Below are 14,616 nucleotides of genomic sequence, written 5' to 3' on the forward strand. Positions count from 1 at the left end.
AAAAATATTGATTCTCATATTAGAAAGTGAGAAACCTGTGGGTATTTGAGAAGACCGTTTAGCTGCTACACAGTTCTTGCTCAGATGCAGCCTTCCAAGAGGACTCCTGTGACCTCTCTGTTGATGCTTAACACTGTCTCAAAGCTGCACCATCACATGTGCCCTCTAGCACTTCATCCTCTCCTACTCTTTCCCATGCATGCTCCTAGCTATGCATTCCTGGAGCCACTAGGAGAAACCACCATTCTGCTGAGACTGAAGAAATTTGGGAACCATCAGTATGACCAGGGAATCACCAAAGCCAGATGTCATCAGTGGCAACCAAGAAAATGCAAGAGAGGAGTGTTCTTCCCTTCCCTCTGACCTGTGAAACTGCAGGTAGAAATGAGACAACACATACAGATATAAATGCAATTCCTTAATGGATTGTTTCTCATATTTTATGGCCCTGGGCAGTGTTTCAAGAGATGTACCTTTCTAAAGATGAGTGGGACAAGCTAGCTTGATGGGGTTTTTTTAGATTTAACCACCCAGCATTACATGGCTTGTTAAAGCTCAGACAACGTCTGGGCGATGCTCGTTGCCTGCAGCCTTTCCCTGCTCTCTCAGGGAGACCCAGCAGCATTACTAACCCACCAGATCCTGGGGACCACCATGTCCTGGTCTCCCTGATCACAGATCCAGGCGAATGGGACATGCTCTTCAGGCAGCATGGATTGGGCAGAGGTGGGAACACGGCTGAGGGTGGCAGAGCCCAGCCCCTCCTCACAGCCTGCTTTTCCACAAACAGCTAAATTCAGTCTCAGCTAAAACAATTTCAGCCAAATCTTTAATAAACCAATTTCTCTTGTCTCAAGCGTGGCATATCGAAAGTTTTCCTGGAACTAATTTCACCATATTATAAACCCAAGCGAACAGGGATTTACAAGAAAGAAAGATGTTGACAGGCCACTATACTCTATGTTGCTTTAGCAAATAGGAAAATGAGTGTAAATTAATGTCAGAAGCCAACAGATACTACAGAATTGCATTAAAAGTAAAACAATAAGCTTTCAGGGATTTTACTTTTAAGCTGTCAGACTAAAAGTGATTTATCTTTTAAGTGCTAATCCATACAAATTGAGATGCAAAAATAAAATACACTACTGGATCCAATTAAATCCTCCCTCCAGCTTTATTAACAAGCAAATCTTCCTTCCCCACCTTGCCTCATGAAACCCAGTGTCTCAATGTATCCAGAAGGGACAATCCATGCAATGCTCAAAAAAAATCCGCTTCTAAAATATGATTCTCCCCTGTTGGTGTGAAGCTGGAGAGACTCCAGTTTGGGATGCATGGTCTGGAGCATCTGCAAATACGGTCGAGGTGAAGTAGCTAAAAAGTTTTCCTCCAGTAAGGTATGGGTTTGCCTGTCTCTTGGGGATGGGGGTCCCAGGGCTCTGCAATGCCCCAAGACACTTTTGCATCCTTGAGCTGGCTGAGCAGCTATGGACAGGGGCCAACTCAGGCCTCTGGTTTTCCTGAAATCTTCCTCTCCAAAAAAGCAAGTCTGTCTGGTGGCACAGTTCAGCCCTCACTGGAGCTGGAGCAGAAGACAAGGGCTTTCTCCCTGGCTCTCATTCAGGAGGACACCGTGACACATCTCATCCCCTCCCCGGGTGCAGGTCAGCCTGCCTTCATGAAACACGTGCTCCTCCAGCTCCCGGGGTTTATAAAGCTTAAATCAATGTTTGCAAAGTCTTTGCAGCTGCTTGGACGAAATGTGGTATCACAGTACAAATATCACCTCATTAACAAAGAGGTTTTGCCATGTCTTATAAGGCAGGGCTAGGGAGTGTTTATGGGAACAGCATCACTAAAGTTCATGTTCATTTTACCTGCGAAATGTGGGAAGAAGAAAATAAAGCTTTGTTGCTGGCTGGCTTTAATTGGGAAATAAAATTATACCAAAGACTCTAATTTCATATTTCATCACTATTTTAAAAGTGAGTTCAAGGATTTGGTAAGCAACAAAAGTATTTTCCTCTCTGGGATTTTCCATTTGGGGCAGCTCCCATGCCTGCCTTCCCTGACTTACTCTCAAAGGTGCTAGAATCACTTTGCTATTTCTTTCACATAAGGGAAAAGATGGTCTGCCTGCCTGGTGTACTTTTATGTCTTGCCGCACACAAAAGAAAGGATAAACTCAAAGTTCAAGTTCAACCTTTCTTCATTTTGATTTTCTCTTGAGATCTGAGCTTGTGAAAACCAGCCAGAAAGCCACTGTGAGAGCCCGGTCTAACATCTCCAGTCTTCTTGGGTTGGGCTTGCAGAACTCCAGGACCCATACTGGCCAGGCCCAAAAGCTCCAGCTGAGAACAGCAAGTTTGCCCAGCATCCTACTGAAAAGGCTGAAAAAAATTGCTCTTAAGGTATTGTTGGAGTCTGTGGAGCTTTGTCTGGATCCTTTGGAGCTTCCCATTGCGTTGAAAGCTTGCAAGATAGGTTTGAGCTGCCTGGGGTACACGTGTCCCAGCTCTGCTGGAGATCAGGGATCCCTCCTTGCTCATGGAGGCGTAGCAGAGGCCAGGTGAGGGGTTGAAGCTGGAGTTTCATTACACTACAACTTCCCAGGTGATCCTTCTCTCAAAGCACCTGGGATGCCATCCACGGGCAGACACCACCATGAGACGTGCAAAGCTGAGACAGCCACCAGACACTCAAGGGGAAGGTGGTGCTGAGAAACACCCTGGCTTGCACAAAGCACATCCTGGTATCTCAGAGCAGGGACTGAAATACAACTTCCACCCCAGCTCTGTTTTTACCTTAAGGGGATGGGGAAATGTTCTGCTCAAAAGCTGCTTTCATCAGCTCCCCTCTGCCTGGAGGCTGAGGAAGCCTTTGCTGAATAAACAGCACTTCTGCACAAAAAATAAACTCTGAAGTCTTGCAATCCATTTTGTGCTGTAGCAGTGAGGATAATGAAGTAGGAGACTGGTGATCTGGCAGAAAACAAGCGTATAAACTATTTTCTCGGCTGACTAATGGTATCCTCAAAAGGCTGTGCAAGGACAGTGAGCATCTTTGACATCCTCTGCAAAGCCAGCAGGGAAAGGTTCCCCTCCTCCTGGTTTGGTACTGGAGCAGCTGATGATCAGGCTGACAAAATTAAGATGGCTCCTGCCAAAGCCTGGGTGAGTTTTTAGGGGCTGACCCTAAAACCCCCACAACATGTATCTGATGCAGAGGACTCCAAGCTCCTCTTGCTCCTCTCCCAACAACAAAATACCTGCTGTTGTGGCATGAAGTGTTTTCAATGCCTACCAATTGCTCTTCTCTTTTTTTTTGTGTGTGTGTCTTCAATAAGATAATAAGCATAAATTCAAGGAATAAGGCAAAACTTCCCTCCATGAGCTAGTCTATCTGGGAGCGAGGGGCAGTGCTGTCTCTCTAACATCTGGTAGATCTTTCCTGACCAAACCACCGCTGAATCTGGGGCAGGCAAACAGCACAAACCAAAGATAAGTGTTTTTAAGGACTCCAGCTCCATCAGTACAGAACATACAGTAACAAAACAACATCTGCTGGGCTTCAGGAATATTTTCCCTACAGGTTTTTATTGGCATGCCCTGCTTTTTTTTTTCAAAACAGTGATGTATTTTTTCCTGCAAAATTTTAAAATACAGCCCAAACGAAGTACAAATCTCCGCATTCCTGGGTCTTCAAGATAAACTATCCTTTTTTTGGCCTGGATACATGTTTCCACTTGAAAACGGAACCTGACTGGAAAGAAACAGGAGCCAAGAGAAGTGTCATCTGGCTTCAGGCTGCACGAACCGCCTTGGAAAAGCCAACCCCACGCTGCGAAATAGCAGTGTTAGAGAGCATTCCCCTCTCTGCCTACCTAGGAAGTCCTCCATCCCATGGTGAGTGACTCCTTCAGACCAAATTGCCTCTCTGTAGGAGACCAAGACCCAAACCTGCGCTCACCGGAGTGATGCTGGAGACAGTCACCAACCCCTGAAGCTATATAAACATAAACACCAAGTCCCCAGCGTGCCTGGGCTGCAGAAACAAGTTGCTCCAAAAACGTTTTTACAGTCATTGAAGATGAGAAAGAGACTCACCACTTCTTTGATTTCAACCTCGGGGCCGGGTTGCGGGGGATGAGGAAGAGGGCTCTCATGGGATGCATGTCACAAAGAGCTGCAATTTGCAAGAAGAGGCATTAAATGTGGCACAGCATCTCGCAGACCCACCCCGAGCTGTCTAAAGAGAGGCTACACACCCAGATGGGGAGACCCAAGTTTCCTCTGAAGCTGAAAGACCTGCAAGGCAGGAGGATTTACAGTGACAACCCCCTACAGAAAATCCCTGGCCCGGCAGCAACCTGGAGCTCAGGTGAGAGCTGATGTCCCCAGCCAAGTGATGTGCGTGTCCCCACCACGGACTGTGCTCCTGCAGCTGCGTGTCCTCAGCATCTGGCCCAGTGCTGGGAGCAATGGGCCCAGAGTACCACATGCCACTGTGCCCTGTTTTATTTACTTGCATTTACCAGCACACAAGGACAGTCCCAGGATAACCCTGAAAAACCATGGCAGTGTGACTTGTGCAGATGCATCAACTGAACTCAGCGTGCCACTACCTGTGTCACCACCTGCTTCCAGTCCTCCACCCCTTCTTCATCTGTATTTTACTGGAGGAAATGGAGTCCCAGAGTGCTCAAGTGACTTATCTGGAGTCATACAGGGTCGTGCATCTTTGCTCACTGCCCATCCTGTCCTCTGGGCCATGCTGCCCTGGCAGTTTTGTCCCCATGGACCCTGTGAGCTCCATCTCAGTGAGCACAGGTTGCTTGGCAAAACCTTTGCATGGTGCTTCTTGCACAGAACTGACCGCTGGCTGGTGCTTAGCAAGGCCCAGCACATTACAACCCAAGGTTAACTTAAAGCAGAGCAATGCATCTACTTACGGGGAGCGCCTTCCGCCATCTCAATGGCTGTTATCCCCAAAGACCACAAGTCGCTCTGTAAAAGAAAGCAGAGGGACATACATGATGCAGGGGAGCATCGTCACAGCAGTGGGCACTAGGCAAAGGAGCAAGCGTGGCTCTCCCCAGCCCAGGGTGCTCAGCCCTGTGAGCTGTGTCTCTGTGGCCCCTGCAAGTCCCCTGACCCACACCTTGGGAGCTTGTCTCATCCTTCTGCCATGTGTTGAAGCTTTAGAAGAGGCTCCCAACCCCGCTGTTTATCCCAAGATTTATTTCAAAACCTTCATGGCATTTTTGGTATGGGATATGGCCACCCTGCTGAGGCACTGGCTCCCAGCAGCTGTGGTGAGGACACTGTCTGGGGAGATGCTGATGACCTGAAGGTCCCCTGGTGGGGGCATCTTAATGAGCCCTGTGCACTAATGAACGAACCCTCAGCTCCTGAATGAGCCAGTGACAAACTACTCCCTGGTTCACGGTTGGGGTAAGCAGCAAACCTGGCTGCCGGCTCCCTGCTTAAAGCTGGATGATATATATCCTTGGATTTGATACACCTCCACAGAAAACAGGCTGTCTGGAATAGATTAAAAACATCAAGTACCTTGAGATACCTCAGGAGGCTCCTGTATCATGGACTGATCATTAAATGGAAGCCTGAAAAAGTGGCGTTTTGCCAGTGGAAGGAGAAATGGACACTTTTATTTACCCTGTTCCCAAGCCCTGCTCAGCAAACATGGTTGGTTGAGTCACCTGAATGATCAGAGCACAGAGAATGCTCTTGTTTGGAAAACTTTGATTTCATGCTTGTATCACTCTTCCTTCCATTTTCTCCCTCGCGAACAGGGACATTTGTATCCCCGGCTCCCTGCCAGTGAGCTCCCCTCCAGCGCCTCCTCCCCACCCCACCCCACCATCACTCATGAGCTGCGGCTGCACCTCTAGATCTGGTAACGAGACCCAAAGGATGGCTCGGCTCTCCTGCAGCCGCAGAGGCACAGACAGTACGTGCCTGACGAAAGAAAATGAGCACCTTCCCTCACGGCACTGCCGCAATTTGGTTTTTTTGGCAGAAGGTGGCTAATTCATTATTTTGGACACTGTGTATAGGGCTGCTGATGATTCACAAGCCAGCACCCGCTGCATTGGGAACAGGACCCAGACTCATTTTGGTGCCTTCACCTCAAGCGCAGCCTCTGACACATCTCCAGGGGGGTAGAGACACCTGTCTGAGATGGGAGCAACAGCAAGAGCAGAAGCTGCAGGTGCACAGAACAAGCCTGATGCTATGTAGCTGCAGCTGATGTTTGCTGGAGACCAGCTAAACTCCAGTTAGCACATCAAAACCAGTAAACGCTGTAAACAGGTACATCTCAGAACAGGTGGGACAGACTCTGCCTTCCACCCTTCCTCCTGCACCTCCAGCTCTCACGTCTTGCTCTCCCTTCGCCCTGCTCTCTGCCATGTCCCTTCAGTCCCACTTCAGTTTTCACCTCTCCATTTCAAGAGCTGCCCTTTCCAAACTGCCTCAAGCCTCTGAACCAGCAATTTAGCGAGTAAATCCCAGAAAGGTTGTTTTTCCCAGTGCAGAGCCCCAAAAGCTCAGCCACACCTAGAGAGCGCCTCTTGGGACAAGCACCTTCTCACACACACCATCCAGGAAAGACAATTTGGATTTTCAATTTCGAGGACTTTTCCTCATTTTTAACTCAAGTTCTCCCCTAACAAATGCTGTCTTTGCTACACATCTTTGTACCTGCTTAAGAATTCTCTCTCAAATCTTATTTCCAGCCCTTTCACAGGACAGTCTCATCCATTCTTTGTTTCTGGTCAGCTGGGATTTCTGCTGCATACTTAATTATCGCAGTCTTTCCACATGATTCAGCACACATCACCCCTTCCCTTTGGGTTGTTGCTGAACTCCTTCCAAATTCCTAGTGTGTCTTTCCATATCGAGGTGCCCAGTATTATATGCAAGATGCCAAGTGATCTTAAAGCTGGAGCAATATAGAAAGGGATTATCACTTCTCTAAGTCTCCCAGAGAAAGCAGAAAACTCAGCGGGAAGCACACATTTTATAATGAATTGGAATTCAGGGTTTGGGCTTTTTTTTTGTCGGGTTTTTATTTTTGAGTCTGAAACGCTTTTCAGTCCACCCAGCAAAAAGATGCTGTGCTAGTATGTTTGCATTGCCTTGACTTAGGAAGGGAAGCAAGCTTCCTTTCCCCCCCGCCTCTTTCTAATCTAAGCTTATTGACAAGATAGTTCAAAAGAAAAAAGAAAGACTGGCTGGGGGAAAAACCAACAAATAACCTCAACAATGTGGGGTTTCTATTTGTTCTTTTTTAAAGTGGTTTATTTTTGTGAGGAGGTATTTACTGCCTCCTTCCATAGATTACACAGGCATCTCTTTCTGGCTAAGAAAACAGTGAGATCAGAGGCTTTTTGTCCAACAGATTAAGCCTGCAAGGATTCCTTTTTTCACCCTATAAATCTCTTCTTTCTTATTCACTATTTTAAGGCTAAACCTGAGAGGATCTGATTTGCAACCCTTTTGAAAAAAAACCCTGTAATTTACATTTCCCCCCCCACTTCAAAGCAAAAGCATCAGGTGCAGGGATGTGATCTGGGGTACAGACTAATGTCCAGTGGCTCCCACATCAACATGAGCTCCAAAAACACCCTGCAGTGAGCGTGTCGGCAGCAATCAGCCTTTTGTTTCATACCCCCAGCCAAGGGAAAATGGTCAATGCCAACTTGAGAGACACAAGCGCTCGGCTTGTTATGAGCATTTGGTCCTTGGGGACAATAGAGGGATTCTGGTCCCGGCGCTTGTGCATCAGTCAACAGCATATTAAGTGCCCTAGTTATTCTGGAAAGAGGAAAAACCTCAGGGACTTCTGAGAGTAGAAAGTAGTCTATGAAGATATCAGTCCTTTTTTTAAAAAAAAAAAAAAAATAAAAAGCTGTGATTAATTAGAGCGTTGCACCAGGCGGCTGTCAGTGGAAAAGTGGTGAGAGCAGCTAGCACAGGCTGCAGCCCTGCCATGAAGCACTGCCATCAGCAGAGTTGAGGAAATGCCTGTTGTAATTGGTTAATCAAAGAGTATTAAGTAATTGCAGATTAAACTATTTCTACATGTCCTTATCATTAATGATTTATGTAACCTGGAGTCTGAACTCAGACTGGAGAGCTGCCCTCTGGAAAATCATCAGTTCAAAAGTTGTCTGATGCACTTAAATAGCTGTAATACCAAAGCATCGCTTGGTTACTTTAAAATCCTTAACCTCTCAGAAATTTCTTTTGAGTGATTGGTAACTGCACCCCAAATCACACCACGATGGTGGGCTGCTGCACTATTACATTGTAGTGTCCTACTGTTAGAATGCAGCTACCTGGCTCCACACCAGAGGGTCTCAAAGTTCTTTTTAAACACTGCCTTGTAAAGTGACCTCTCAGCACCCACAGGAGCAGAGGTACAATGTGCTTTATATATGTCTGAGCTTCTCCCCACAAAGCTCATGTGCCAGTGTCTTTCTCACCTCTCTGGACATGTTCAGTGGACCTTAGGGGATTTGGAGCTAGAAATTCAAGTTCTGGATGCTTCAAAAAAACCCCAAGGAACAAAAAAACCAAGGGACATTTCTACAGACACGGGTCCAGAAATTTGCAGCAAGGCAGAAACAGGATAAAATATATTAAGCTCTGCCTGCTTTAAACATCAGACCTTGATGTAGCTTGAATGGGCAGGTGGGACTCATAACCTTCCTGCAGCCCTGCTGTGTGGCACGGGGCTCTGTGCCACATTATAACTCAGCAGCAATGTTGTGCTGCCACCGATCCAAAAATAAACTTCAAACAGGCTAGAGAGACATGTGAAAAGTAGGTCAGCCCCCTAAATGTCTGATTGTGTGGCAGCCTTCAGATCTCCCTGCGAATACCAGCCTGCAGGCCAGAAGATGTGATTTTGCCCTTTCTAAACCTGACCTGACTTCTCTCCAGAGAAAATAGAGCAAATACGACATGTTTGACCATAGTATTTAAACGTGCAGCACTGAAAAACAGGTTAGCAGGTAGGAAGCCTCAGTCTGACACCTTTCTCAGCATGGGGAAAGACTTCTTCACAGTAAATTTGGATACATGAACAGCGCAACAAAGATTCCTGTTGGACCTGAACTGGCATCTCAAAATCTAACAGCTAGAAAGCAGACTACGCTGCTTGTCAACATGTTTTCCAAAGCTGCAAGAATATACTAAAATCCTGAGTGCTCAAATTCATCGTACTGGGGCGTAAAATCTGAGATCATACCAAGCACCTTCTTCAGATGATCACAACCCTCATTGCAAGCACCAATAAGTGCTGATTTTATTTCTTTTCTGCCTTATTAGTAAACGTGCTAGACTTTGCAAAGATTACATCTGTAATGACGTATAAAAGAGTAGGAAGATTCTCATTCAGGTACCTTGAAGTCATAAGTGGCATCGGGATTTTCATCGCAGGCAATGACCTCAGGGGCCATCCAGTAAGGCGTTCCAATGAAGGTGTTTCTCCTCCCCACCGTTCTGTCCAGCTGAGCGCTGACACCAAAATCCACTGTGGATCAGAGAGACAACAAGGCATCGTAAGGGTGGAGACAAACCTGAGCAACACTCTTCTGTTGAATGTAAAATGTTGAGTTGATTCAGACCAACTCCTCTGCATGGTCGGGAAAGAAAGATGCGGCCACAGATGTTCCTGTTTGAGCTCTGCTGGGATCAACAGAGGTAAATCAAGGACAAACCTGATCATCTGATGTCCAGGTTTTGTATGAAACTCTGTGCCTTTTCCTCCTTGCCAGGAGGCAATGAAAAGAAATCACAGCTCCTCATACTAATGAGAAACAGGGTTAGCAACATGAATAAGCAGCAGCCTGTGTTCTATGCTTTCTCATTTGAATTAGAGCCTGCCAAATATTGGTAGAAACCTCATTTTTCTGCCTAAATACTTGCTGGAAATGGCAGAAATGTAAAAGACTTAAGGAACTGAGGGCCAAGGACAAAGGCCCATAGGGAAATGTCAAGCAGAGAGCTGCAAAATGAAGCAAAACCTGATGAAATCAAATCAATGAGAGAATACTCTATGGTCCACTAAGTTCACTTTGCGCAACACAGTGTTGGAGATTTGCCCTCGAGAATTTCCCCTTGGAGGGGAATCTTCACCAGCATAAAGCCAAATGAGATGGTGGTGCCATCTGCTAAGATGGGGTTTTATTCTGCTGTAAAGAGAGGTGAGACATGGGAAAACAAGGCTTGCACCTCACTTTACCAGTGTAAGGGATCTTTCATCACTAGCATCAATTAAGACGTGCAAAGACAGCCTTGACATTGGTGCTGGACAACTAAGGATATCAGCACATCATTTGTGCTGATCCACTGTCTTCCATATGATCATCACATGAATGCCTGGTCTTCTCCAGGGTGACTAACACCGTATATGAAATTTAGAGTAGTTCCTGCTCTCTCCAACAGGTTAGCTTGGAAAACAAGTCTGGATTATGTCACAGTAAACTGAATGGATTCTGAGCCTGTAGGACGCTACTGTGAAGCTGTGGGGGAACAGCCTTTGATAATGTCTGGTGATGCACACAGGGCAATTTTCAATCTGGGGCACAAAAAAATGGTCTGGATTGCTTGATGGCAGAGCTGCCCAAACTACCTGTCTGAACAGAAACACCACTGCAAGTACACCTTTGCATGCAGAACTTGGCTATCAAACACCAGCAGTTTAGCGCGCAGCACTTGGTCAGCACCCAAGGTCATGTTATTGAGGCTGGCACATGAAAAAACAGAGTGGCTCTTAGTATCCATCCCCTTTCTCCAAGTCATTTACAAGTTGGTTTTGCTGCTTCTCTCCAGTCAGCCCACTTGAAGTTTCCAAGAGCTCTAACCCTCTCTTACCTAGTTTAACTTCTGCATTTTCCGTCAGTAATACATTCTGTCCCTTGATGTCTCGATGAATTACTTTGTGCTGGTGTAGATGACTCAAGCCCTAGAGAATTCAGAGAAAGGTTAGAGGAATCCAAGTTCAAAGCATGTTATTTTCTGACATTCCTCCTCAACCAATTATGCTCCAAAAATGAAAGATTCACAGTTGGAGTTAAGCACTTGCGAATGCTTTTGTTTATCATGTGTTCAAAAAACTGTCCTATGTCACACGCTGGGAGGACATGCCCAGCAAGCGAGACGCCCACCGACGGGCTATATGTGCCGCAGTGGGTGCTCTCCATTGCAGGAGAACCATCAATTCTATAGGGATTAAAATCAACCTTTCAGTTTCTGCAGGAACCCATATTAATCCAAATTCCTCCGTAGCTCTAGCCATATTTCCCCCCATGTGCTCCCTTGCCTGAGGGAGCCATTTCTGTGGCAGAAATAATAGAATGGTTTTCTCTCCTTTCTGTATTTCCACCCTCCAGAAACTGAAGAAAACAATTCTCTTGTTATATCGGTCCAATAAACTGGACTTCAATAGACTGAAAAGTTTGTATTAAAAAAACTACCATGCAAATACAAATGTTATCACTTGCACATAACCCTAATAGACATATAGCTCAAATTAAAAGCCTGTCTCAAAGGCTAAAGGTAAACTAGCTTTTCTGTTTTCTGTGAGCTTTTTTTATTAGCTCATTATTTTCCTTTTGCAACCTATGTTTTTATTTCATTCATTTATTATTTCAGTTTCAAAGTAACATCCACCTATATTGCCAGCTTACGAAAAATACAGATTACTTCAAAAACTAATTTTGCATTAGGTTTACATTTCACATTAAACATTCATATTTGAGAAAGAAAAAAAATTTCTGCTATCACTACTGGTAGTTATTAGTCATTTTACGCTTGTTACCTTCGGACAACACCATGGAATAGATTATATCTGTATGGGAGCCTTTTATAGCCTGTTATACCTGGTTAGAGGCACCTTGGTGCATTGGAGGCAAAGCAAAAATTTCACTGAATTTCAATAAATTCTTTAACAATGTGGGATCAAGCCTTGTGTTAGGAATTACAACTGACTGTCAACATCTGAACAAAGACTGAGCCACCTTCTGCAGCACAAAGGTGGAAGTCTTTCATCACCTGAAACCCTACGGAGGTCATCAACCAACTGCCCCAACGTGCGGCCAAAACATGAGCGATGGATGACACTTGATGGTGGCCCTGGGACATGACTCTGTTGCTGCGTTCTGACTCACTGCCAGGGAGTATTTTAAGAATACACAGAGCTCATACATTTAAAATAAGCCCATGTAACTGTGGTTTCCTGGCACTGAAAGCAGTGTCCGTACAACAACTGATTAGCTACAGCGCCAGCATCTTCTGCACATCATGTCGGTGCAGACAGTGGCATTCAGGGTCAGCAGAGAAGTGCTGTGTCACCTCCACACACCAGCGGCAGCCTCAGCAGCCGTGTCAGACGCTTCCTTTCAGAGTTATTTTGCCTCGTTTTCTTTCATAGAATCACAGAAGCACTTAGGTTGGAAAAGACCTTTAAGATCATCGAGTCCAACCATTAACCTAACACTGCCAAGTCTACCACTAAACCATGTCCCGAAGCACCACATCTACACATCTTTTAAACACCCCCAGGGACAGTGACTCAACTATTTCCCCGGGCAGCCCGTTCCAACGCTTGATAACCCTTTCAGTGAAGAAATTTTTCCTAATATCCAATCTAAACCTTCCCCAGCACGACTTGAGGCTGTTTCCTCTTGTCCTATCATTTGAATGGCTCTTCTACAGGTTTCCTTCACAAGTCCAATATTTCTGTTTTCTCTTGAACAAAATCTTGGTTCATGAAGCAATAAATTTTATGTCGGGCAACCATTACGATCACATCATCTGACCTCAGTTGTGCAGAATGCAAGCAAGTCTTTATTGAAGCTGCCATCTCCCAGTACATGAAATTCTGGAATAGCCCATTTTAAGACATTCCAGTCAAACGTTTATCTTGTGGGTATAAAAGCTGCAGCATCCTCATTAAAGCCAGAGACATGTGGATTTAATAAAACAGAGGGTGATTTTTAATCATGAAGATTCTTTCCACAGACTTTGTTAGTCCTCACCTTTCTGTTAATTGAAAATGTAATTCTATGTAAATAAATCTTTGCCCTATTAATACTAAACGAAATTATATTTTTGTTGAAGAGAAAAGAGGGTTAACAGTCAGGGAACTAACAGAGCTAAAGGGCATTAAACAGGGCTTATTTATTATGCATCATACAAGCACATGAATCATTCACGCCTACCGGCACCAAAGAGGCTCCAGCCCATGGCAGCGTGGCAGCCACAAAGCCTGCAGAGCCAAAGGCTTTCCGTGTCCCCCCAAGCACCAAGTGCCACGCTCCAGCAACCCCTGACATTCAGCTCCCTCTGAACACGTACCCGTAAAATCTCTCTGCAGATGTATGCGATCCACTCCTCCTTCAAGGTGTTCCCCTTCGTGTTCTTGATGAGGTCTGTGACAGAGCCCGCGCCGCAGAACTCCATCACCAGCTGCCAAATGGAACAAAAATGCAATTACTGCAACGATACCGACAGCATCCTCTGGGCTGCCCGACCCCAGGTTAGGACCCTGACGCTGGCAACGCAGCTGTGGGGCCAACCGCAGTGCTACGCAGAGCCACCAGGACATAATCTTGAACCTGTCAGCTTGTAATCCATGTAGGTTTTGTTATAAAAATGAAACAATAGAAGCCTTGAAGGCTTGAAAGGCTTGTTGCTCTCCAGAAGGTTGGGAACAAGAAACAGGAATCAGCCCAGTGCTGAAAATCATCAGAGGAAATCAGAAACCTTGAAATCTCAGAGCCTGCTGCTACATACCCTACTTTATACTTATGATCAATGTTTAGTATGAACAGCAGCAATACAAGCAAAACTCTAGCTCTTGCACCTAAGTTCTTCAACTCTGAAAATGTGAACGCAACAAGACAGAAGTTTGAAAGCTTCCTACAAACTTAGAAAACAGGTATACCTTTCAATTTTATTTACTTATACTTTTTTTTAACCAGAAGATCTTTGGTTTTGATCATCTTTTTGAGCAGGAAACCTTCCTTGAGGGGAAGCTTGCCATGCAGCTTCAGGCCCTCTGGGAGAAAGCTGGTGTCCTGCTGCTCAGGTTGGCTCAAATGAGACTGGGCACCACCACTTGTACCACTTCCAAAGTTTCATAATATCAAATATAGAAGTACAGTGATCTAACCCAGGCCCAAACTTAATCTTGTCATTGAGCAACTGTGAAACAAACCTTATAAAAATAGCACGGGATGTGTGTCTGTCTCCCGGGGGCATCACGGATCCCCACGGCATACAGGAGCCATCAGTGTGCTCCAGAAAGCCAGCACAGCCTGTGTACGCAACAAGCCTCCTCCAAGACTGTGCAAGTGTTTCTCTCAGATGTGAAACCATGTTTTCCAGTTAGATCAGTCTTTTACTAAAAGACATTCTCTTACAAGTTGTGCCTTGCCAGATTCTTCAATGTGCATGCTTAAAGTTTCTTATCACATGAAGCTTACATGGCATTTAATGTTCTCCAAGCAAGTGACATCACTTTATTAAAAGCATAGGCCAAGAGGAGGAGAGAGAGAAACTGCAAAAGGGTTACTGCTAACCA

At 45.4% G+C, this 14,616-nt stretch overlaps 1 protein-coding gene across 6 annotated transcripts in view; it reads right to left on the bottom strand.

Annotated features, from left to right (window-relative positions):
* TNIK (TRAF2 and NCK interacting kinase) overlaps nucleotides 1-14,616 on the bottom strand; it is a 163,859-nt gene that overhangs the window by 51,354 nt on the left and 97,889 nt on the right. For all 6 annotated transcript variants that reach the window (XM_074878504.1, XM_074878503.1, XM_074878506.1 and 3 more), the window contains exons 5-9: nucleotides 13,389-13,499; nucleotides 10,905-10,995; nucleotides 9,431-9,561; nucleotides 4,952-5,006; nucleotides 4,107-4,185 (exon numbers count right to left, since the gene is read on the bottom strand). In XM_074878504.1, coding sequence (XP_074734605.1) covers nucleotides 4,107-4,185; nucleotides 4,952-5,006; nucleotides 9,431-9,561; nucleotides 10,905-10,995; nucleotides 13,389-13,499 — 467 coding nt within the window. The remainder of the gene's footprint in view (nucleotides 1-4,106; nucleotides 4,186-4,951; nucleotides 5,007-9,430; nucleotides 9,562-10,904; nucleotides 10,996-13,388; nucleotides 13,500-14,616) is intronic.

The sequence above is a fragment of the Strix uralensis genome, chromosome 9 (genome assembly GCF_047716275.1).
Source record: "Strix uralensis isolate ZFMK-TIS-50842 chromosome 9, bStrUra1, whole genome shotgun sequence".
In the NCBI taxonomy this organism is placed as follows: domain Eukaryota; kingdom Metazoa; phylum Chordata; class Aves; order Strigiformes; family Strigidae; genus Strix; species Strix uralensis.